This window comes from Pleurodeles waltl, chromosome 1_1 (genome assembly GCF_031143425.1).
Source record: "Pleurodeles waltl isolate 20211129_DDA chromosome 1_1, aPleWal1.hap1.20221129, whole genome shotgun sequence".
Taxonomy (NCBI): Eukaryota; Metazoa; Chordata; class Amphibia; order Caudata; family Salamandridae; genus Pleurodeles; species Pleurodeles waltl.
In genome coordinates, this window is record NC_090436.1 from 870,934,027 (window position 1) to 870,960,940 (window position 26,914).

Below are 26,914 nucleotides of genomic sequence, written 5' to 3' on the forward strand. Positions count from 1 at the left end.
TCTCTTACATTGCTTTTAAAGTGTGGAACAGCCTTCTACCCCACATAAGAGCCTCCTCCTCCTTCATTCTTGAATTCCACAAAAAGCTGAAGACCTGGCTTTTCAAATAACCAACCTACTATAGACAAGGTTAGGCACACACACCTGCTCAGCGCCAGGATACCATTGGGTTTACATATAACAATGCCAATAAGTGTCATTCAAAAAATTACAACATGTTACCAGGGGTACAACTATATAATGAATACCAGCAGAAGGAACAAGGTTTATAATATTTGAGGAAGGCACATCTATGTATTTGAGACCAATCCAGTATACGCAAAATGGTGATATATTAATGTTAGAGATAGATAACAGTTAATGAGTATTGTTTTGTGTTCTCAAATATTGTACCCTTCAGTGAAGGATGTGGGAAGTGTATTTTTATGGACTATCACTAATTATCTTCCAGTTATCCTCTTAGGTCAATTTATGATGATAGTTACTTAACTGCCAGGGATTGCTTCATGTAGAATAAGTGCTGCAATACCCACTAAATAGGTTTCTGTGATGAAATGGAGGTCTGATTTATGATCTGTTCATAGGTACTGTATGTGAAGTCCGTTTTTGCTTAGTTATCTAGAAATGATTAGCATACATGAAGTTCCTTGTTGTTTTCACCAGGAAATGTTTCTATACACAGGTATACAGTACTACTGCCCTTAATAGGAGTACATTTGTAACCGTCCCCCAGATGGGACTAGGATTTGAAAATGTTTATGCATACCAGCATATACTGCACATGCACTTTGAGGGTGTTAAAAGCCTTCATAGTGTATTTTTAGAAGTGTAAAGACACATTTTTAAAGCCCCGTCTTCTATTTCCACGTATTAAGCACGTGTGCATGTATTTCGAACATTGGTGCACAAATGTCCTTCAGAATTGGGCTTTGCATTGTTGAATATATAAAGGACAGAAAACATAAAAAATTATATGAAGAGGCAATTTAGGTCTATTGACACTTTTGTCTTGTTCTTCTCTCGTGACCAGCGGTTATGTTATTGATTTTGCTTTATTGGCTAGAGTACGAGTTATTAGATATGTTGTTTCATTCTAATCTAGGTACCTTTTCATTACTTTTTCTTCATGAAATTGGTCATCACTTTAACACTTTTTAAGCTTATCTTCCAATGGTACATACAATGTTAAAATGAATATTTGTTCAAAATAAACTGTACTTGTTTTATGTAAAGGTTTTTTTTTAAAACATGTGCACAAAGTAGCTAAAGGAGGAGGCAGAGTGTATTTACATTGAAAGTAGATAAAAGATTTCATTTTTTAACAAGGCCAACATAGTGGCAAATTGGTTCCAAATGATTCATTCATGTGAATTTGCCATGTAGGACAATATTAGAAATACTGAGCACTGCTCTGATCTGAGCATCGTGCACGATTACCAGGGTGAGCCTGGGCCAGAACTGAATGCATATCCAACTAAGAGAGAAGCCCAGGAGCTTAGTGATACCCTCCAAATAAATGCATTCTTGGCTTGGTAATTGGGTCTGGAGGTCCTGAGTCGGGTCTGCTATGTCTGTGTTGGTTCCTCTTGTCATGGTGATTTCACTAAGAGGTTTTAACATATATATTTTTTGAACCAGGAACTTAAATATGTCTAGGGTCAGATTTACAAAAATGTTGTTTTGGGATTGCATCAGTTTAAGAAAGTCCTCTGATGCAAACATTTTTTTGCATTTACAAAGCCATGCAAATATCAATTTGTGTGGCTTTGTGAGATAGATTAACTCAAAACAGTGCATTGTGCTGCCATTCATTACTGTGCATCAAGTAAGCATTCCAAAGCTGGTGCATGGGCATTCCTGTGCATTCACCAATGGATTTTGGCAAAAACCTATATTGCCAAAGAGTCTTAGACATGGGTTTGCGCCAAAATGGTGGGCCTGCCTAAAGTTAGTGTACCAAGAAGAAATATATTTATTTCACCTTGTTATTTCCTCTTTGCATGTGTGCTTCATTCTGAAAAAAAATCCTGATGTTGGATTTTGTACCTTTCTGCACAAAATTATCCTGACCATAATGCAGACATCTTCCCGCTATGGCTTAAGGGTGCCTGTTCTGCCCCTAAGCAGCTCAAATTGCACTTGAGCATGAAGAGAATAAAACTGTGCCATTTCTTTGAAGATATGCTGCAGTTCTGCTCTCTTCAGGTGACACAATGCAGCACAGCACCTTTTCCTGCCACACTGCATTGTTCTACTTCTTTGTAAATATGCCCCATAGTGACCAGTTTACCAGAAAAGTAGCAAATCTGCGCCCATGGATCTACTCCTGGAATGGATGTATTATTTAAAATTCACAAACATTGGCATAGAAAGCTTTAAAAGCTAACCAAGTATCACCTTTCCAGTCATATTACAGGCAATTAAACAACAAAAAGTTAATGGGACGAATGCTTGCAAATATCTACTCACTGGCGATCCCTTGGGTCGACATTCCAAACCACTGTTTTTTGGCCCACTGTGCCACTTCAGACAGAAGGCCTGATTTAGGATTATAGCACACAGAGGCAGACAGGGTGGGGGATATGACTTTACTGCCTTTAAGGTAAAATTAGAAATATACACTAGACTGGCAGATATCTCTATTCATTGGACAGAACCTCCGTCGGGGCAGTTCCTTTCTGTATAGGAAATGTTTAATGGACAACTATGTCAGACAAAACAGTTGTCTGTCAAATCTTTCCAAAGTGTTATTATTTTTGAAAAACAAACTCCCAAAGCAGGAGTTTGTTTTCGAAAAATAAAACGACGACTATTCCCCCTCCCCGCACAACATTTTTTTCCAGGTTGTGGGAGTACTTTTTCTTTTTTTACTGTTCCCTTTGCCACCTGAATATATCTGGTGGTGACGGGCAGTAAAAATAAAAGCCATCTGACTGCCCTCTCTAAATAGGGTGGACAGCGGGATGGATTACTTCTGATGACACCTACTCTTTTGGGCAGTTGAAGTTGTTTTTTCACTGACAGAGTACATTTTATTCCATTGATGTAACCTTAAGTACTGGTCTGACAAACTCTAAATCAGCCCTGGAGGCTCAATTAATTTAAATCATTACTGACTCTGCTCTACTTGGGAGCAGCCATTCCCGAATCTTGATCACCTCACTCATTCACCCTGGGGGACACTGCTTTTTTGGTTGAGAAATTTAAGATTCACCCTCCAACTCCCTCCCACCAGCCCCAAAAACTCACAGGAGAAACCATAAATATTATGTTAGCAGGCCGTATATTTTAATCACTTCAAGCTTTGCAGAAAGCTGTAGACACACTTACAGAATACCCATAAATCAAACCCCAGAAGGAATTTATTTGGGATATTGCGGTGGTATATGTTTTAATGAATTGGTTTTCTGATGCTCAAGCGTAGATGGATAAAACAATCTGTGAACCACATCAAAACTAAAAATTATTTATGTAAAAGACCCAAGACCGCTCACAGCCTTTTACCTACATTTTCCTGTGTCTTATGAGCGAAGTCGGAGAAAGGAAAAACAAAGCAGGAGAATGTTGGTAAACCCAAGTAATATATGGTGTTAGGGGGAATGTGCTGGGTTTAGTTTTGCAGCATTTCCTGGTTTCTTTTTCCTGTCTGGAGGAGGTTTTAACCTTAGAAGTCAGTACTGTGACAAGAACGCAAGATCTAAAGGTCAATTACAACCCTGCTTCCTCGATAGAAAGCACCTTGTTTCTAGTTTCTAGGTTCTAACTTTAACCGATCCTTAAATAAGGTTTTCCAATATATTCTGCATTCTAGGTAGTTTGCTTTCACAGTCAGGCAATGTTTTATGAATCATAGTGATATTCAAACTTTAAAACAAACCACCTCATTTATTTCTTCTCTCTATGCTTTGTTGCTGCACAAAGCTCCTATCATCTTTGTTCTCAAAAATATACCTGTGTGATACTCGCCTTTGCTGTTTTATACTCATCTGTTTGTATATCAGTGACGTTTCTGAAAAGATTTGACTTCTATTTAATTTTAAGGAAAATATAACAGACCGAGATCACAAATCTAAACCGGCGAAGGCTTATAAAATTGTTCTGGCGGGTGATGCTGCAGTTGGAAAATCTAGTTTTCTCACGCGACTTTGCAAAAATGAATTTCGGGGGAACACCAGCGCCACCTTGGGTAAGTTCTTGAAGTTATGTAGGTTTTAGGTCTGCATCTAGCCTCTGGGTAAAATGACATCAAATTAACTGCGTAGTTTCTAACACTGCACAGAGGATTATTCAGATTAGAAAATTCAGTTTAGGTTAATTGAAAAAGAAATGGATGATGTCAATACATTTTAACAGTATATGACATTTTAAACGGGGGTCACCAAATTGTGTAAATTTAATTAGCGCAATTTATTTTTTGTAAGGGTTACTCGGTTATGATTTATTTGTTAAACTCTCACTTACAATCTATCCTCTGTTTGTCTTACATATTTTTCACAAATACGTTTTTGCCTTTTTTGCCCTGTTTTCAAAGTCCTCTGGTGATCTGAATTGAAAAAAATCTGTGTCTTCTGTTTCAAATTGTAAAATTAGTGCAAATGAATTTTCCTTGCTTCTTTGAACCAATGCAGAGCTTTTCTAATAAGGCACTGGCCACTAAGGGCATAATGAGAAATTAGATCGCAAGTCCTCATCAGATTTTTTCAGACCTAAGTGCATATTAGGACCTTTGAAGTTGATGGTGTGTATGGAAATATAAGCTAAACAAGTGAGCAATGTCGAAGTAAGCCTTAACCCCAGCCCAAATCATAGCTAGTTGTTAGGGCTTTGGCCTGCCCATTTCCTGATTAAGCCCATTTATGTGTTGTTGAAGTACAAATTAACACCAAGGTTAAACACCTTGGATCTATACTTAGACCTACAGGGTTCCCATTGAACAAAATGACAAAAAAACGTAGTTAGCAAACTTATAAGCTCAAAAATAGCTCATAATAAATATATCCTACCGAAAATGTCGACTGTGTCTCTACCTATTGTGCGACTGGCTTTGTTAATATTTAAATTTTTGGATGCAAGTGAATAACTGTATGTTTAGTGCGTGCTTACATCATTGTATGATAGTTATGTAGGGTATATAGTTTTACAGCATATGTTTCTGAATCTGTGTTTGAGCTGTCTATGTATGTGTTGACCATTGCGTTTACTATGATTGTATATCAGAATATTATTAGAAAAATATCTTTTGACAAATATATTTTGTGCACAATATTGCTTACAAAAATATCCTCAATTGGGTGTAGATTTCTTTGTTTCTCTCGAATGGGGTGATGTTTTTGTAGACAACACTTACAGGCACAATGTTTCTGTCAGCCAATATGTTATTCATGATACTCTCTTGTATTCTACCCTCTGCCATCTTCGTGGAACACTGTCGCCCTATTTAGAATTACCTACTAGCCTGGCAGCATCTCCATGTTGTGAAGAGAGTCACCACTACAGTGACACCAATCACAGCACTGAAGGGCTGAATAAGGGAGCCATGTTTATAGTGCTCACTCTCCAAATACCTTAGTTTACAGAAAAGCTGACACCAAAGTGGGAGACTGTTTTCTCTAAACAAAAATGCTACTACATCCAGGGAGTTTTCTCACATCAGTACCTGTCACTCCTTGCTACAGGGAGACAAGACCCCTTCTTCAACTTGTAGCTGCTGATTTGTATAAACAAAACAATAAACAGAAAAATAAAAAATAATTGTCTAAATATATCAAGCACAAGAAGAACTCAGCCTAATTGATTTTAGTTGGCGTTTTTGAATCCAAAGTAATCATTAATGATATTACACTGTTTCCTTGCATAATTGTATTGTCATACTAAAATCAAATTTTTTTAAATTTAAAGGAGTTGATTTTCACATGAAAACGCTGGTGGTTGATGGAGAACCGACAATACTACAGCTATGGGATACTGCAGGGCAAGAAAGGTAGTTACATTGAATGTTCACAAATTTAACTCCATGTCAAATTACTTGTTAGTTAACAATTCTTATGTTAATAGTTCATCGATACCTCCCACAGGCACCTGATTCTTCACACAGGTCACAATACAGTCTAGTCTGCCTGCAGTTTACTGCTGTACTGAATAGGAAATCATCAGCAACAAGTCCTGCCAATACAAACATCTGTATTTAACTTTTCTAAAAAAAATAGGAGGACCATTCAAAGAGTGGTCAGAAAGAATCACAGTTGACTGAGCACCAGACAATAGTAACGTACTACTACACCTAATACTCAATAAGATTTTCGTGCACGTACTTAACCTAAGGTCAATTGATTTGCCCGCTTTCATGTGAGTCATCTGCCCACCATTAGGAGGCAAGAATACAAAGCGCAAAGCACCATAACAGAGAAAACATTTTCTCCCTTGATGCTGTCCTAGACCTAAGCCTCCTGTAAACAAGGGCAACTTTGCGAAGTTGAGGTGGTTCTTTCGCTGTATTGGGAAGACGTAGTGTGGTACAGATGGAACTTGACACCACAGACTGTAACTGTGCATTTTACAACTGTTTTAAAAAGTGACTCATCAGAACAGTTAATATTACATACTCATTTCTAAATCGAAATGAGCACTGGAAAAGCTAATGTTTCTCTTTATCTAAGTGTTTTTCTAGTGTTTAAAACTCTAATTTGCACTCGAAGAACTTATATCAGCACTTTCCTGATGAAGGCTGCAGTACGTTAGACCATTAATAGAGGATCCTCAAGTCATATGCAAGTCATTTCTAAAGCAGGGTGCAGTATCATAAGTCAATACTAGAGGTCCCTCGAGTCAGTGATATATGATTGTTGTAGTACGATACAGTACTCTAAGCCTGTACGAGAGTTCCCATCAGCTTCCATAATAGCCACCTCAATCTCAGGCTACCAGAGGATTATGAACAGACTGGGCGCCCTTAAATACCTCTTTTTTTCAAAGTGTAGAGAAATATTGACAAAAAAAATCATAGTGGCATGGCTTCAACATAGAAATGTGCATATTCAGTTGTGCAACTTTAATGATTTTCACTTTCACAGGGCTCTGTAAGATTTCAGAAAAGCCACCCTGACAGCTACAGATAGTGCAGTCACTTCTATGTGAAAATTACATCTACTTTACATAGGGAGCAGGTAGTTAGTTGTGTCCTGGAATAAGCAAGGCAGTATAATCAGAGTGAAGTAATTATAGTGAGGAGTATCGTAACAGTGGGGTGGGATAGGAGGAGCAAGGAGAGCGATAGCTGCTGTCAGTGGAGATGACAAGAAGTAAGGATGAAAGAGCAAGGGAAAGCAAGTGATTGACATGGGAGACAAAGGGAGTGCAAACTACATGAAATGTGACTTATTGCCAGCTTCTAATGGGAACAATGATAGAACAATATACTCTTCCACAAAATGCCATGGTTTGAAAGATAGCCCATCTAACCAATGACAACATATGAGCCAACAGGGGCTGATCCATTGCCAATTTTCTCTGTGCTGCTTCTTATATGTACTTTTTAAAGTATTTTTATCATTGATAATGCTCATGTAACACCAGTACTGAGAGACCTTCCCTAGTTATTTTTGGAGGCAAGTAACAAATTCAAAGAAGCTTGTATGACATTAAAAGTCCCAAAACTAAAACCATCCACCTAGCTTTTCTCCTGTCTCTCCATCTCTGGATCGAAGAGAAACCTAAGTTATAAAGAAACTTAGGGGCATATTTACAAGCCCCTAGTGCCACAAAAAGCGTATTTTTTTATGACGCTCGGGTGGCGCTGTGCTATCTACTGTATTTACAAGGTGGCATTAACCCCTTCGCTCGCTGCCAGGCCTTTTCCCCCTCAGGTGCCAGGCCTTTTTTTGGCTATCTGGGGCAGTGGGCGCTTAGGCCCTCATAACTTTTTGGCCACGTAAGCTACCCACGCCAAATTGGCGTCCTTTTTTTCCAACATCCTAGGGATTCTAGAGGTACCCAGACTTTGTGGGTTCCCCTTGAAGGAGGCCAAGAAAATAGCCAAAATAGAGTAAAAATGTCGTTTTTTAAAAATAAAATGGGAAAAAGGGCTGCAGAAGAAGGCTTGTGGTTTTTCCCCTGAAAATGGCATCAACAAAGGGTTTACAGTGCTAAAATTACCAGCTTCCCAGCTTTCAGAAACAGGCAGACTTGAATCAGAAAAACACAGTTTCCAACACAATTTTGGCATTTTACTTGGACATACCCCATTTTAATGAATTTTTTATGCTTTCAGCCTCCTTCCAGTTAGTGACAGAAATGGGTGTGAAACCAATGCTGGATCCCAGAAACCCAAACAATTCCGAAAAGTAGACAAAATTCTGCATTCAGCAATGGGTAATTTGTGTAGATCATACAAGGGTTTGCTACAGAAAATAACAACTGAAATAAAAAAATATTGAAATTGAGGTGAAAAAAACAGCAATTTTTCTCTACGTTTTACTCTGTAACTTTTTCCTGCAATGTCAGATTTTTGAAAGCAATATACTGTTACGTCTGCTGGACTATTCTGGTTGCGGGGATATATAGGGCTTGTAGGTTCTTCAAGAACCCTAGGTACCCAGAGCCAATAACTGAGCTGCACTTTGCAGTGGGTTTTCATTCTATACCGGGTAATCAGCAATTCATTTGCTGAAATATAAAGAGTCAAAAATAGGTATCAAGAAAACCTTTGTATTTCCAAAATGGGCACAAGATAAGGTGTTGAGGAGCAGTGGTTATTTGCACATCTCTGAATTCAGAGGTGCCCATACTAGCATGTGAATTACAGGACATTTCTCAATAGTGGTCTTTTTTACACACTGTCTTATATTTGGAAGGAAATAATTTAGAGAAAGACAAGGGGCAATAAGACTTGTTTTGCTATTCTGTGTTCCCCCAAGTCTGCCAATAAAAATGATACCTCACTTGTATGGGTAGGCCTAGCGCCCGCAACAGGAAATGCCCCAAAAAACAACGTGGACACATCACATTTTTACATTGAAAACTGACGTGTTTTTTGCAAAGCGCCTAGCTGTAGATTTTGGCCTCCAGCTCAGCCGGCACATAGGAAAACCTACCAATCCTGCACATTTCTGAAAACAAGACACCTATGGGAATCCAAGATGGGGTGACTTGTGGGGCTCTCACCAGGTTCTGTTACCCAGAATCCTTTGCAAACCTCAACATTTGGCCAAAAAAACACTTTTTCCTCACTTTTCGGTGACAGAAAGTTCTGGAATCTGAGAGGAGCCACAATTTTCCTTCCACCCAGCGTTCCCTCAAGTCTGCCGATAAAAATGGTACCTCACTTGTGTGGGTAGGCCTAGCACCTGCGACAGGAAATGCCCCAAAACACAACATGGACACATCACATTTTTACATTGAAAACTGACGTGTTTTTTGCAAAGTGCCTAGCTGTAGATATTGGCCTCCAGCTCAGCCGGCATCTAGGAAAACCTACCAAACCTGCACATTATTTAAACCTAGACACCTAGGGGAATCCAAGATGGGGTGACTTGTAGAGCTCTCACCAGGTTCTGTTACCCAGAATCATTTGCAAACCTCAAAATTTGGCCAAAAAAACACTTTTCCCTCGCATTTCGGTGACAGAAAGTTCTGGAATCTGAGATGAGCCACAAATTTCCTTCCACCCAGCGTTCCCCCAAGTCTGCCAATAAAAATGGTACCTCACTTGTGTGGATAGGCCTAGCGCCCGCGACAGGAAATGCCCCAAAACACAACATGGACACATCACATTTTTACATTGAAAACTGACATGTTTTTTGCAAAGTGCCTAGCTGTAGATTTTGGCCTCCAGCTCAGCCGGCACCTAGGAAAACCTACAAAACCTGCACATTTTTGAAAACTAGACACCTATGGGAATCAAAGATGGGGTGACTTGTGGGGCTCTCACGAGGTTCTGTCACCCAGAATCCTTTGCAAACCTCAAACTTTGGCCAAAATAATCACTTTTTCCTCACATTTTTGTGACAGAAAGTTCTGGAATCTGAGAGGAGCTACAAATTTCCTTCCACCCAGCGTTCCCCAAGTCTGCCGATAAAAATGGTACCTCACTTGTGTGGGTAGGCCCAGTGCCCGCGAAAGGAAATGCCCCAAAACACTATCTGGACACATCAAAATTATCAAATACAAAACTACCTGTTTTTGCGGGGGGCACTTGCGTTTTTGGTCCTGGGCTCAGCAGCCATACAGGGACACCTACCAAACCCAGACATTTCTGAAAACTAGACACCCAAGGGAGTCCAGGGAGGTGTGACTTGCGTGGATACCCCAGTGTTTTCTTACCCAGAATCCTCAGCAAACCTCACATTTAGCTAAAAAATCACATTTTCCCACATTTCTGTGTGGGATCACCGCACCGGGACACATTTCCTACCACCCAACGTTCCCCTCAGTCTCCTGGTAAAAATGATACCGCACTTGTGTAGGTTGGCCAAGTGCCTGTGACAAGGAAGAGCCAAAAACATGTCAAAATTGAGGGGGAACCAAAGCGGGTCCAAAAGGGCAGTTTGGAAAAAAAAAAAAGTAGGCTGACAAGTGGGGCAGGAGTTCTATCGGTATAGATGAGACAATGCTGGGTGGTAGGAATTTTGTGGATTCCTGCAGATTCCCGTAGGTTCCATCACAAAAATGTAGGAAAAATTTGTGATTTCCAGCAAAGTTGGAGGTTTTCAGGACATTGTGGGTAAGAAAATGGTGTGGGGCGCATGTGAAGCACACCACCCTGGACTCACCCAGATGTTTAGTTTTCAGATGTGTCTGGGTCTTGTGGATTTTTCTACATGGCAGCGTCCCAATGTCCAAAAAGTTCAGTCCTCACCATTCCAAGTGAGACGATTTTGGGAGTTAGCCAAGTCTTCATGGCCCAAATGTAAAACCAAAACCCCAAATAATCAAATGTCCACTTGCTTGCCGTGGGATAAGATGTTTTAGTGTGAGAGCTGAAAGACTGCTACCCCCTTCAGCTGGGGTTTGGGCATACCATGCCCATACTGGTTGGTAGCCACCACCCCACTATTTTTTTTTAATTCCCTGGCATTTAATAGACTTCCTGTCCCCCTAGGGGGTGGATCGGGGGTAATTGCCCCATCTGCCCACTGGTGGGCAGAACAACTTTGGCCCCATTTATTCACGGTGGGGGTATGGCTATACCCCCACCCTCTTATTTTGCAAAAAATCTTCCCTGGTCTCTGGTGGGCTTTCTGCCCCCCTTAGGGGCAGATGGGCATTTAAAAAATAAGCAGATCTGCCCCCAAGGGGGGCAGATATGGCCAACAGTAATGTGCCCCCATGGGGAGCGACCCTTGCCTAACGGGCTGCCCCCCAAACAAAACACACACACCAATCCCTGGTGCCTAAGTGGTTTCTGCCCTCCGGGGGCAGATCGGCCTAATAGAAATAGGCTGAGCTGCCCCCAAGGGGAGCAGAAATGACCTAAAATAAATTTGCCCCCCAGGGGAACGACCCTTGCCTAAGAAATCGCTCCCCTTGTGTGAAATTGTCGCAAAAAAACAAAAAATCCCTGGTGTCTAGTGGATTCTGCCCCCCTTGGAGGCAGATTGGCCTAATAAAAATAAGCCGATCTGCCCCCAAGGGAGGCAGAAATGGTCCAAAGATAATTTTGCCCCCAGGGCAGCGACCCTTGCCTAAGGGGTCGCTCCCCACATATAAAAAAATGAAACAAAACCAAACAAAAAATCCCTGGTGCCTAGAGGTTTCTGCCCCCCTGGGGGCAGATCAGCCTAATTACAATAGGCCGCACTGCCCCCAAGGGGGACAGAAATGGCCTAAAACAAATGTGCCGCCCCCCCAGGAGAGCGACCCTTGTATAAGGGGTCGCTCTCCTCAAGTGAAACTGACAAAAAAAAAAAATCCCTGTTGTCTAGTGGTTTCTGCCCCCCTTGGGGGCAGATTAGCCTAATATAAATAGGCCGATCTGCCCCCAAGGGAGGCAGAAATGGCTTAGAATTAATTTTGCCCCCAGGGGAGTGACCCTTGCCTAAGGGGTCGCTTCCCACATATAACAAAAAAAAATATCTGGTGTCTAGGGGGTTCTGCCCCGCCTAGGAGCAGATCGGCCTAATTATATTAGGCCGATCTTCCCCCAAGGGGGGCAGAAACAGCCGTAAAATTATTTGCCCCCCGGGGAGCGGCCCTTGCCCAAGGGGCCGATCTCCTTATGTGTACACATAATAATATAACACAATCCCTGGTGTCTAGTGGTTTCTGCCCCCTTTGGGGGCAGATTGGCGTAATAAAAATAGGCCGATCTGCCCCCAAGGAGGGCAGAAATGGCCTAGAAAAATGTTTGCCCCCAGGGGAGCGACCCTTGCCTAAGGGGTCGCTCTCCACAAATAAAAAACACAAAAACTAAAATCAAAAAAAGAATCCCTGGTGTCTAGGGGGTTTCTGCCCCCGCTGGGGGCAGATCGGCCTAATTGTATTAGGCAGAAACAGCCAAAAAACAAATTGCCCCCCGGAGAGCGGCCCTTGTCCAAGGGGCCGCTCTCCTTGTCAAGTAAATAAAAAACAAATAAATTCCCTGGTGTCTAGTGGCATTTCTGCTGCCCAATCGCATCGCGATCAGGCTGCAGAAATGCACAGAGAAGCCTGAAAGGAGAGGAAAGGCCTTTCCTCTCCTTTCAGGCTTCTCTGCCCCCTCCACGTGATCGGAGGAGAAAGGAGGAGGAATGCAAAGCATTTCTCCTTCAATCGGGCGCTGTAAGCTGAGCTTCCAGCGCCGGGGGGAAGGTGACGTCATCAGACGCCACAGGGGGATCACAGGGGGTGGGGGTGGAAGGATAAGCAATTCCCCTTCCATCCTTGCCCAGGGGAGGGGGGTGCCTGGCCATCGGAAGGAGCGCTAGCGCTCCCCCAGGGGGGCCATAACAGGATGAGGTGGTCTCGTCCTCGTCACCGGGGAACCGGCGCCGAGGACGAGATCACCTCATCCTGGGCACCCAATGGGTTAAGCCACTTTTTGTGGCTAAACACCACCTTGTAAATATAGCCCTTTACACGCAGCACTTTACGTGGAAGGGGCGTGCATTGAGTGTTGCTATGGGCTTTCTACTGCAACACCCATTGTATTTTGACACTGCCACAGATTTACCAGAAATTGCAAATCTGAGGCAGCGCCAAAAACTAACGCCATCCAAGGGGTGGCATTAGCATGACACAACAAGGAGAACTGCTTTAATCTCTCCTATTGTTTGCTCTTTCTATGTGTGCTACATGCTGCAGCACACATAGAAAGTGCAAATCACCATTGAAGATTGTTTTTGTGCAAGAATGTGTACTTTCCTGCACAAAAACAATCTCTCCTGCAATCCAGACATCCTTGCACCATGGGGCAAGGGTGTCTGTGTTGGCGCTTAGCAGCCAGTTTAGCATCTGTACAGGGGCAAGTACAGCAGTGTTAATAAGGTGGATCCCTGCATTTCTAAAGTGTTGCCGCACTGCCAATTATGGCACAGCGACCCGCTGCACCACTTTATTGTAAATATTCTCATTTATGCCTTGCAATCAAAATAAAGTCATATCAAACTTTGCTGTCACTAAATCATTTTTCAGTTCTCCTCTTTCCGACTACAGAACCCTCTTCCTGAAGACATAAGATGTCACAGGACAATGTAATGTTCTGAACAAAAATCAGAACATTACTCCTTAATCTGCACTTAACAGTCCAAGTAATTTTCTCTGCTTCCTTTACTGTGTGGATGATCAGCTATCTTAATCCAGAACTCTTTTTCTCCTTCCACTTTTGTTTTACTCTTTCTCTAGAACATTTTCCACTCCTCCATGTTGCTGATACACTTTCATTCTAATGTAAGTTACACTTAACTTATAGTTAACATCTATGGTTATATTACTTCCAGAGCTCTTGACTCAGAATTAATTTTTGTGAAAAGCCCTTTGATGCTCCAGTCAAATGTATCTGCACCTAAATCATTCCTCAGTGCTCCTTTGCCTTGTTGAGTGTAACTATATTCTAGAAGACATCATGCTTTTTCTTACCTTCTAATGAATGAACTACAATAATATGCAATGGCAGTAGTGGTATTGCAATTGCATTTCCGTATTCGGTTGACATGTGAAGTAATGGGCAAATCAATATACAGCAAATCACACAGTAAATCCTGGGTGCAGTTTGGAATACAGGCTCTACTGCCAAAGACCTGATAGTCAGTGTACCCAAAAGGGTCCAGTGCACAATGTAAATCTAGAAGATGCTGAATGCACACCAAAGTCCAATAATTAATCAAACACTCTATGTAGTAAGGGCGTATGGGAGCCAAAAAGAGGGTTCAATTCCTTTATTCGTAATCAGTTCTTCCATTTTTTCAAGATTCCAACACAGCAGCCAACTTGTGTTTCATCACAACAGTGTTTTTTCAAGGCTGTGAAAGTATATACACATTAAATGTAATGAATCAAACTATATGACCAAGAACAATCCAAAACATAATACAGGTAGAGCATGTCAGCCGACAGCGTCAAGCCAGAGAGTCCACCCAAAGTGTCATGCAAAAAAAATATAGAAAGTGATTCCAAGAACATCAGAACGCCACTTGGGTACAGCAACCAAGTGTAGAAACAGAATGCTAACATTTGTGACCACATGAGTCAGTCAGAGATATGCATACATGCATATCCGGGAAAAGTCACCAGCAGCTTTAACAAGGAAGTATGGAGTAAAAGCAGAAATGTATGCCCATAGAAAAACATCAAGTTCAACCGAGAAGAATTTGGAATCCAAGTATGAACAAGTGTGAACACTGGAAAAGTGAGAGGAATATAATTAAGAATACAGACAAGTGAGAAAAATGTGCGTTGCGCTAACTTAATATCAAGTGGGCAGTGAAGCCACGATTGAGACACAAAGTAATCCCAAGAGATACAGATATAGTAATCTATAATCCTAAAAAACAAGTGGCATACACATATGTATGTTAATCTGAAGACTACCACTGTCTTTGCGCAAAAATTATTGGTACACTAACCTCTCTAGGATACAGGAGTAAGCCCAAATAGTTTGAGATTAAAAATGTGCCAATACTCCAAATCTTTCCATAGAAATCTTCAGTTAGTAGAGTTGAAAAATTGAGCGCATGCATGTAATAAGAACACTCAAAGTCATACATAAACCATTAATAGTAATAAAAGACCAAAAATCTGAAAGTTAAGGTGAACACATGCCAAGTAAGTGACATACCCTATAGGACCAGCGTGTCCCAAGTAGATGCTGACAACAATTCTGGATCATGATAAATCCTAAAAAGGAAATTTGGGAAAATTGCTGTGACAAGCGAATATGTGAAACCGAGCTCCCCATAGAAAAATGCCAGGCTTAGGAAAACAACCTCTCTACTGTATGCCCCAAAAGTCCCAAGAAGATGATGACATATGTTCACAATTAATTCCAGTAATCATGGCATAAAAACGTGATCTCTTAGTAACACTTAACATCCAGTTTCATGTTCTGCCTGAAGAGAGGACTGTGATTCAAACAAAGGCCCAAACACCACACGAGCAAATAAAGATTAACTTCTGTGTACATCAGTGAGGGAAAACGAAGGACGAACTAGTGTGAGTCATTGAATAAAGCTGGGTGCAGGCAGATTTTAAAGCTGCCTTTGATTGTGTCCCCGCTGCAAACTATGGGCTGAACTACAGCAATGGGGGCTTCCAGAAACCATTTTAAATGGCATTAAATTGATTTAATCTGATATATGGGTGAAGGTTAAACCTGGGGAGGCTCATACCTATCTAGGGCATTCAAAACAACAGTTGGTTTAAAACAAGGCTGTGTGCTGGCACCAGTTCTTTTTAATCTATACATAGCAGACCTCTCTACCAAGTTAAACAATCAGTCAGCCCATTCCCCCTCTCTTGGTGGTCAACAATTATCTAACATGTTATATGCAGATGGCCTGATATTGCATAGCAACACCAGAATTGGCATGCAAAAACTGCTGAATAACCTAGAAGGGTATTCAAGAATAAATGAATTAGAAATAAATCATAGTAAAACTCAAATTATTGCCCTTAACTGTGGACCCTCTAGCCAACGCAAGTGGTATCTGAACGGAAACATCATAGAGGAAGTAACCTTTTACAGATACCTAGGAGTCATGATAGATGCTAGAGGCAATTACCTGCCTGTAAAAGAAGCGATAAAAAACAAGGCGCATGGAATCATTCACGCTTTTGGAACACTCGCGAATACCATTTGTGGCCGTGCTCTGAACCCACTGACAGCCAAAATGTGAGCAAAATTACTTCCAACTTTCACCTATGGGACTGAAAGAATGAGGTGAATGGAGGAAGCTCTCCTGGACAAACTCTTGGTAAAGGCCTACAAGCGTGTCTTCCGGTTATCGGGATATGCTTCCCCAGCCCAGGTCAGACTGGAATTTATGCTAGTCAAGCAGTCACTGGCTCGACCCACTGCATATATAAAAGTTTGCTACAAAATGTGTCATGCCCCAAAAGGGACATTGGCTAACTTAGTGTGGCAGGAAATTAATTTAAAAAGAGGTAATAGTAATTCTAAAAAGTATCTTGAAAAAAACCTAACACATCTGAACCTAGGTGATGTATGGGATCAGTCACTTCCTAGCCTGGCTTTTAATCATGTAGTGAATAAATCAAGCAAATTACACAGCTGGCTAGAAGACAGGGAAGAACTGGTTAAAAGGTCTCATGGCTGGTTGGTTCTTAATTCATATAAAGTTCATAAAGAATCACCACTATTGGCTGCCCCCCATTCACTGAAAATTAAACAAAGCTTTCTAAAGCTAAGGCTAGGTGATGTGCCAACGCTAGACCTCATGCCAAAACGGAAGAAGGGGTCGCAAGTAGACAACCAGGAATGCTGCCTATGTCATCAGGTGGTAGAAAACTTAGTGCACGTGGTCTGCATTTGTCCAGCTTTGGCCATTGAAAGAAGACAAATACTGAAGAAAGAACTAAATGAATTAGAGGTCAGACCATGTAGACAAGCTCTAATTGAAGCACTTAACCCAAGAAGCACCATACTGAATATCAGGCTTGTTCAATTTCTGGAAATGTTTATTTCCATAATTTGTCCCACCAAAACAATTAGTGGACAAGGGACAGGAACCACGCCAGGGGTGCTAAAACCACTCCACCACGGAATACGAAATCTGCCTACTATAAATAAACAGGTTGGAAAGAGGAAGGGCAGTTAATTAATGCAGACATGTTTCTAACTAACCCTGCAATTAAGCCCTATAATAGTAATCAGAGTTAAGTGGGGCTAACCTGCACAATGTATTAATTATCTCTTGTTTTATTGCAATATTAATGTTTTATTGCACTAATAATGTTTTGCTTTATTCTATGTTGAAGGAATACTTTATAGTTTTAATTAACTAATAAAATAAATATTCATCATTACCAATTCTGTGTACATCACTAAGAAACAACAAAGGGCAGACTAATGTGAGTTATTACATAGAGCTGGGTGCGGGTGCCATATTGTAAAGTGTAAAATTATAACAGAACAAGCAAAGAAGCCTTGTTTTTTGTCTTAGAAACTAATAACAAAAAGTGCTATCAACGCTGGCACTGCGATGTGAAAAACCACGTTGTACGCGTCACTTATTCAAACCAGAACAGTTTAGAGAGATCTGATGTCCCAGAAATGTGAGCCATTCTAGAGTATATAAAGTAAAGGAAACCTCCACAGTGACGTTAATAGTTTGAATGAGAAACGTCTAAACACCGGAAATAATGACAATGTGCTGATCATTTCACATGGATTATTTTTTTTAACATGTATTCAAAGTGTTACAACAAGACAGGAGATCATGACTCAAAAAGTTTGGTAATGTCACTAAATACATTGTTGTATTTGAGAGAATATATACACATAGAGAATCCACAAAACACTTCAATTATTGTGCCAGAAACAGAAGTGGATCTTTCTTCACTGGTGCGGTGTTTGGGTCTTTGTTTTCCAGTCCACTGACAGACTTTCCCAGTAGACGTGATTGAGAGCTTGACCACAAATTCTTTGGCCTGTATGTTATTAGCTTTAAAAGTGTAAGTGTCTTTTGTTTTTTACTAGTTTCTAAGACCAAAAACAAGGCTTCTTTGCTAGTCATGTTATAATTTTGGAGTCTGCAATACGGTGCTGGCTCCCTGCTCTCCGCAATGACTTGCACTAGTCGGTCCTTTGTTTTCCCTTAGTTACGTACTCAGAAGTTGATCTTTATATAATGGCATGGTTTTTGGGACTTTGTATGATCCGCATTCCTTTCTTCAGGCAGAATTTGAAACTGGGTGGTAAGTGTTAATAAGAGATTACATTTTGTGCCACCATTGCTGGACTTTATTGTGAACATCTGGCATCATCTTCTTGGGACTTTTAGGGCACAAGGTAAAGAGGTTGTTTTCATAAGCCTGCCATTTTTCTTATCCACTCCCTTACGTTAAAATGCCCTACAGGGAGCTCGGTTTCACATATTCGCACGTCACAGCAATTTCCCCAAATTTCCTTTTTAGGGCTTATCAATTTTCAAGAATTGCTATTGTCAACTACTTGGGACACGCCTGGTACTATAGGGTATGTCACTTACTTGCCATATTTTCACGTTAGCTTTTGCATTTTTCGTCTTTTAAAAATATTAATTATTTATTTATGACTTTGAACATTCTTATTACATGCAGGCACTCATTTTTTTTAATTCAACTAACTGAAGATTCCTATGGAAAGATTTGGAGTAGTGGCACATTTTTCATATTGAACCTTTTGGGCTTACTCATGTATCCTAGAGAGGTTAGTGTACCAACAATTTTTGTGCAAAGAAAGTGGTAGTTTTTAGATGTATTAACATGCATATTTGTATGCTTCTTGTTTTTCAGGACTATAGATTACTATATCTGCATCTCTTGGGATTATTTTTTGTCTCAATCGTGGCTTGACTCCCCTCTTTATATTAGGTTAGCGCAATGCACATTTTTCTCACTTGTCTGTGTTCCTAGTTATACTCCTTTCCCTTTTCCAGTGTTCACACATGTTCACACTTGGATTCCAATTCTTCTTGGTTAAACTTGATGTTTTTCTGTGGGCATACATTTCTGCTTTTACTCAACCCTAGCTTGTTAAAGCTGCTGGTGACTCACATAGTCACACATGTTGGCATTCTATTTCTACACTTTGTTGCTGTGTCCAAGTGGCTTTCTGATTTTCTGGTACTCACTTTCTATTTGTTTTTGCATGGCTCTTTGGGTGGACCCTCGGGCTTGACTCTGGTCGGCTGACATGCTCAACTTGTATTATTTTTTGGATTGTTCTTTGTCATAAAGTTTGATTCATTATATTTGGTTTGGTTTTATACTTTCGCTGCCTTGAAAAAGTCACTGTTGTGATAAAACACATGTCAGCTGTTGTGTTGGAACTTTGACAAAAGTGGAAGAATTCATTACAAATAGATGAATTGAATCCTCTTTTTGGCACCCATACATCCTTACTATGGAGAGTGCTTGACAAATTATTGGACTTTATTTGGTGTGCATTTGGCATCTTCTAGATCTATAATGAATTAAGTAAGCAGATATCTTCTTTCCTAAAATGTCTGATTCTTATCATTTCATACTCCTTTCATTTTAAATTCTCTAGTTCCTATGAGTTTGTTAATATACATTACTGCTCATCTTATGTTCACTTCAGCCATTAACATGCACATTTAAATGAATTTCCAAAACACTACCAAAGGTTGAACTGTTTTGTGTATAGTGGTCTGACACTCTATGGAGTACAAAGACACTATGGGCAAAAACTTTTAACGGTAATAATAAAAATACTACTAGTAGTACAACTACTACTACTACTATTGCAACAATTACTATTACTACTACTGCTACTAATGATGATGATGATAATACTAATACTTCTACTACTACTACTACTAATATTAATAATAATAATAATCATAATAACAGTAATCAGATGAAGAAAAGAAAGACGAAGTTCACTGGGACAACTCGAGCTGTCTGTAGCAAAACCTAAAAAGATATGCTAATCTTGTATGAATATGCTAGTCAGAGTTCAGTAGGTTGCGAAACATATAACACCTCCTGATCAAGAAATATGTTTTATATATGATGTATCTAACTGTTCTAAAGTGCACACAGAGAAAGTATGTGCTGTGATCTGATGTAAGCATGCATTTTTCCTTATTTCTAGATTTCGAAGTATTGCTAAATCATACTTCAGACGAGCAGATGGAGTCCTGCTGCTGTATGATGTATCATGTGAGAAAAGCTTTCTAAATGTGAGAGAATGGGTTGACATGATTTCGGTAAGGAACCCATAATTATTATACCAATGGTGTAACATAGGAATTTCAAACAAACCAAGTGGCGTGTAATTAAGCAGTAGCATGAAGAATTTTCTGTGCTAAGCAACCTTTGCTTATTCCACATCCCTTTTAAGAACTCATCTAGCCATCTAGGGCTTGATTTAGCTATTGGCAGATGGAATGCTCTCTCACAACGGTGACAAATATCCCATCCACCGAAATTTAGATCCTATAGGATTTAATGGGATTCAGATTTCAGAGGATGTAATATCCATCACTATTGTGACAGAGTAACCCGCCCAATCTCTAAATCAGTCTCCTATTCAGAAGAAGGAAATATTGTGTGAGTGTAGGCTTAATTGCAATCAAGTTTCATCAGAAAATGTTCTTTGTGCTCTATTCTTTTGTCCTTCTGTTTATAATCGTATTTCAATTAGATGTATATACCTACCACTCTCTGCTTGCCTAGTATGCAGCACATCTGCATAGGTTTTATGCCCTTTCAGTAAGAAAGCATATCAGGGAGTTCACATAACTTTGAATCCCATGGCAAAAAACCTAGTTTTAGGCCCAAACCCTAGACACAAGGCTGGGGGAAAAGCTGAGTAAGGAGCTAGGTGAGTACCAGTCACTTGGAGGAGGACTTTATATTACAGAGTTTAGGTGTGCTTTAGAATCGGACAGTAGTGTTTCTCTTTTTTAAAATTGTAATTTGTTGTGTGTAGGATCAGTAGCATTCCGAAGCAATACAAATAAAGTTCACTTAATATTGATGGAGTTTGTTCTTGTAGTAATCAGGGTGGTCTCAATTGGTGACCTTCTTTTCAATTTAAGTATAATTGTGTTCTCAGACTTTGAAGAATATAGCCACACATTTGCATGACAAGAAATTTTGGGATGATCCTGTTTTTTCAGATTTTCAGATGTGATTTTAATGTTGTTTTCCAAATGAGAATTTGGCAAATGTTTGTCCATTTCTGCGTTTTTTGGGTCAATGCACATTGCAAATAAAGTGTAATCTAGGCAAACCGAAATCTTTAAGGAGTCATTTTTAGTAATTCCAACGTTGTTGTTTTTCTTTCAGCACTTCCAAGTGTCTCAAGTGACATGTAGTGTTATACAAAACTCTTTAATAAATAAATCAAATTCTTCACAAACATTTTAATTACTATCTTTAGATCATATCTTTATTTTTTTAAAGCATTTTATTAGGTTTTTCAAGAACATCAACTGGTTCCTACTACAGCGCACAAAAAAGTTAGTAAATATATAATTTACAGATGAGATGAACATTTGCATTCTGACAGTCTGAAGTAGGCATGTTTAGCAACAGTGTACGACAAGCATAATCATAATCAATTAGACTCTGAAGGAAATAATAGTGTACTGTAACGAATTGGGGAGTAGGTTCATAAACCATGGTGAATTAAATGGGGAGGGATGGAGGGGGGTGCAGCTGGACACAATCGTAGAAGGAGTGAGGGAGAGTGAGGTGGGACGAGCACATCAGGGAGGGCTGAAGTTGGGAAGCCACAGCGGTACATTCTGCAAACTAGGTATGGTTCAGAGATTCTGGCAGGGCTGGATATGGTGAGGAGGGTCTGCATGGTTTGGGGGGAAGGTTGTCATTTTTAGTAAGCTGTAGAAAGTGTGTTAAAAGAATCACCCAGTGGGAGGATATGGGTTGTTCAAGCTGTCATGGCTCGTTGTGTGTAGGTGTCAGGGAATTGTGGGAGATCAACTAGAGGGAACGCTGGGGCATATGCCAGCTTACTCTTTCCTAATCCATGTGTGCAGGATACCGTCGTCCGGGCCACCGCCACCTATAATAGCTGTGAAGGGGGAGGTGTGGATTTTGGAACAGGATGCTGCAAATTGTAGTTGGAGGAAGGACTCCTTTGTCACCGCCAGTCTCGCCCATATACCGTCCGGCAGTCCATCGTGAAAGCCACTGCAGTTGAGTTGCTAAATATTAGACCTCAAACAATAGAGCGCCCAGACCTCCTCAGTCCACCAGTAATTGTAGTTTTCAAAGTGGTACTTGATGCCCCAGATAAGATTACCCAGCAAGGTATCAAATTCTTTGAAGAAAGGGTGCGGTGGGACAACTGGAAGATTTGAAAAATAGTAAAAGAGTTGTGGTAATAGAACCATTTTTGCCAGGGCTAGCCATTCAGTTGGAGCCAAAGAGAGTGACTGCCAGAAATTAATTTGTGCCCCGATGCCTGGCAACGCTGCGCGAAGGTTACCATCATACATGTCAAGCGGAGTGTGGTTCCTGTTGTAAAGTGCCCCTTTTTGTATGGACACCCCCCACTTTTTGCTGTCAAATGCTGTGATTTTTGACCTATTAGTGTACTGAGGCCTGCTAACCAGGCCCCAGTACCAATGCCCTTTCCCTAAAAGGCTATGTGAAATTGCATAGGCCAGTTGGCAAGCACCTTACCCTTTCTGTAAGTCCCCAGTAAATGCCACTCAGAGTACCCAGGGCAAGAGTGGTAAAGGGGATACCAGTGCTGCAGCACTGATTGTGCCACCTTGGGTACCCCAAGTAAAAGCTGCCATGTCAGCCTGCATGAGCAGCCTGCTGCTCAAGTGAGACTCTGCCCACACCAGGTGCAGACAGAGTCCCTGTTACTGCCCAGGGACAGGCGAGTCACCCCTAAGGCAGGCCCCCTCTAGCCTAGGGGCAGGGTGCACTGTTCTATGAGTGAGGGCATCTGTGTTAGAGCACATATGCCCCGTGCTGGCATTTAAACTGCAATGCTGGCCCAAGTAATCAGTGGTTCATCGGATAACAAGGGTTTGCATCTGGCCACTGCTCAGATATCCAGCTCTGCAATGGCCCAGCCGAATCCTGTTGTGTTTAGTATCAAACACTGTGTTTTTTAACCCTGAACACGATGTCCATGTTTAGGTTTAAAAAGCAGATGCCCAGATGGCACCCACAGAGGGTGCCCACTGAGTTACCCACCACAGACAGATGTCTGACCTGGTGGTGCTAGCACCTTGGCAGGATGTAAGACAAAGGGCCCGGGCAGAAGGAGGTCACACCTCCTCCCTCCCTCCCAGGCTGGCTAGTAAGAGAAGCATCAGGGCGGTGATCCTCAAACCCTTCATCCGCCTTTGATGTGCAAGTAGTTGTCCCCCCTCTAGAGGACAAAGCCTTCCTGACCTGCCTGGCCAGGCAGGTTGGAAATTAGATATGCAGGAGGCGTGCAGCTCCCTCAAACTTGCCACATTTTTTAGGGTGGGCTAGGAGGTCTGCACAGCCAAGGAAGGGTTCTGCCATCTTGGCAGACACCTAGAATAGTGGGTTCTGGGTAGAAAGTGACATAACACCCCACAAGAAGTCATTACTGCAGGGTGGACTAGCCACAGGGACAGTAGCCCATTGGTCACTGTCCCTCACACCCTTAAACACTCCCTAAACCAGGATTTAAGGGGTCTCCCGTAGCATCAGAACTTAGATCATACCTGGACAAGAAGGTCCAGCATCTAAGGAGTGGGAATGAGGTCCATGCCAAGTTTCAAGCCTCTACTCCCCACCAAACGCCCTCAATCGATCAGAAAGCCCGTGGACTACCCTTGCAGCTACCAAGGCTTGTTTGTCACCTGCACGGAAACCGACAGCCACACGACGTTACTCCGACTCCAGAGCACCCTCCCAGCATAGGGACCAATGTCTCCAATGACTCCCGACCTGTGGGTTTATAGCCTGAAGGAAGTGACTTTGACTGGAGCATCAAAGCAGCTTTGGCACTCCAAGCCTGGTGATTGACAGATAGGTGCCACCTCTGCACCAGGAGCCACCTGATGAGTTGGTGAAGATCCATGCATCAATTCCTGGTCATGACCCCCCAAAGACCTCTACATCTGAAGGGTTGAGTGTGAGTCTATCCCCAAGTCCAATTTTGCACAGAGTGGAAAATGCACCAGCCACTGCAAACTGTTACGCACCAAGGACAGCTAAGTCACCTCTGCAACCAACTCCCTGGGCTTGGTAGCAAAAGTTTGACTGTTGGCTCTTGGTCTATGTCCTCACAGCACCTTACGTTCCCGTGGGTTCACTGGAACTCACTTCAGAAGTGCCCAAGTGTACACTACTATTTTTCCCATTGACTTCAATGGAAGCCCTTTAAATCTGCAAAGTACTGTATTTTCTAAGGACTTAAAAATTCACAACTCTGGTTGTACAAAAGCTACAAAGTACTCTCTAAATTAAGATTAAAATCTAATCTATTTTTCTAAATTGGTGTCAGATTTCTGTCAAGTCATGTCATTTACTTATCATCCATGTTAGTAATGTGAAATGCTTTACACATGTTACTCTAAGTAGCCTGACTGCACTCTGCCACACTACCAGGACTGAGCCAGGGTTTACTGTGAGGTCCACTAACTGGGTACTGTGTTTGTATTCCATAGTAAGACTACCTAGTCATACCATAAAATACCTTCACCTTGCTACAGTTCCATTGTGAGAGCAAATAGCAGAGTCAATAGAGGACACTCCTGTCTGTTCCTACGGTGCACTGGAAAGGATAAAGAGACAGAGCGACCTAGTCGTACTCTAAATGTGGATCAAATGCCTTTTCCAGGTCTGCAATTAGCCACTCTGCTTGCATAAATCATCCCCGGACATAGTCTTGTATATGGAAGAGATGGCAGATGTATTGTGATGTGCTGCGTCCTAGAACAAATCCACTCTGATCTATAAAATAAATTGTGGGACGATGTAAGTTTAGCGACTGGCAAGGAGTTTCCAGAGTATAGTATAATCTGCACCCAAGATCGTTTTCAGGTGATGTTTTTATGGGGTTTCTGCCTGGTTTGCTTAGGGAGACTAAGAGGGATTCACACATTGAGGGAGGGAGTTCCCCTGTTGGCAGTTCTGATTCGTATATTGCAGCAAGGGGGGGTTCAAAAGAGTCAAAAATGTGCTATAGTGCTCAAGAGGTAGGCCATCTAATCCAAGCGTCTCTTTGTGGGCAAGATCTTGGATTGCCTGACCTACTTCTTCTGTGGTTATTTTAGTAGGCCATAACTTTTGATTGCTCACAATAAAAGAGTGATTTAAAAAAAATGAAAAGTCAAAAGGCAAATACATGAATGTAATCATTACATCAGCATCTAGGAGCAATACAGAAAATGTATCGCTCCCATCTCCTCACAATACCCTTACCCTCAACCTCGAGAGTTCTTGATCAGCAGGTCGCCGAGGTTAAAAGCTAGTTGATATCAAAATAAATATTCTTACATTTCTGGCCCAGTTTGAGCAATTGGAATTTTTTTAAATTGGAGATAAATTGGCTTGCGGAATTCTCACTATGTGTTTAGTCTGTTGTCTTGAGGCACTCACAAATCGAGCATTACTCAAAATTCACAGGGCATTTAATCTGCAACAGTGCAGCTTGACTGATAGGTGGGGCTTAACATCGTGATGTGGTCTTACTTTAATGACAAAAGCGTACCTCAAGAGTGATGTGTGATCACTGTTCATTAAACAAGTCTCGCAAATTTGAAAATTTCCTTTAGGTGGCACATGTTTGATTTGCGTTCTAAATATATTTTAAGGCACAATAGATTCACCATGGTAACTTAATTGAAGATTTGAAATGAAAAATAATTAAGAATCATTCCCATAACAAAAGAAAGAAAATATTCTCTTTTAAATATTATAGTTGTCTGACAGCAGAATTACGGAATACATTTAATGAATGTATTTATTTGTAATAAGTTTATTCAAGTTTGAGATCAAGAATGTAAAATATATAAATACATAGAATCAACACATTATGAAACATCAACTTTTGAAATAGGAATATCAAAATAAACAACTACAAAATTTGCTTTGGGCGCCTTTGTTCATGACATTTTATGAAAGTTGTACTAGGTTCATGTTGTCTCGTTCATAGAAGGGGCTTCAATCAACTTTACTCTAATGAGCTTGTATGTTTCTAACAACATTAGCCATCTCCCTTCTTAATTCCCAGCCACGCTCCAATGATTTGATAAAATTTGAACTGGCACGGCCTTAAGTGTATTAATTTATTGATTTAATTTGGACTTCTCTCTTAAGTCTTTACACAATGTGAGTTAGTGTCAGTGTTTAGTATCAATCTTTTCAAGAAAACCAAACCTTTCCATCCCACCCCTATACTAAATCATATTGTGGTCGTATTTCTCACCAAGAGCTAGCTAGAGGTCAGGTCAGATCCAGGTCGATAAACTGTTTGGAGCAGTCCGACTTAGTTTGAGAGTCAACTCAAATTTGAAATATGGACTAACACAGCAACCAAAGAGTCGAAGGTCTCAAAAGGAGCAAACGCTATCACTTCACTGCTTTCACCTTGACAAATGTCCCAGCAGGGATAGTTCAGCAGCCTATCGGAGTCAAATTGGATTCCTAACTATTTATATTCCTCAACCAATTTAAATTCAGAGTCTCCAACATACCCTCTCCTTCTGTGTTCAAGTTCAATACCTAAATTTTAATAATACTGATTTTTAGATGGTTCCTCTTTGCATGAGCCTCAAGGACGTTTACCAAC

General features: G+C 41.0%; 1 protein-coding gene across 1 annotated transcript in view; it reads left to right on the forward strand.

Moving 5' to 3' along the window:
- The window catches only part of RASEF (RAS and EF-hand domain containing), a 352,465-nt gene that overhangs the window by 305,953 nt on the left and 19,598 nt on the right, over positions 1 to 26,914 (forward strand). The window contains exons 12-14 of the mRNA XM_069229982.1: positions 4,042 to 4,186; positions 5,899 to 5,980; positions 20,249 to 20,363. Of these exons, the coding sequence (XP_069086083.1) occupies positions 4,042 to 4,186; positions 5,899 to 5,980; positions 20,249 to 20,363 (342 nt within the window). The remainder of the gene's footprint in view (positions 1 to 4,041; positions 4,187 to 5,898; positions 5,981 to 20,248; positions 20,364 to 26,914) is intronic.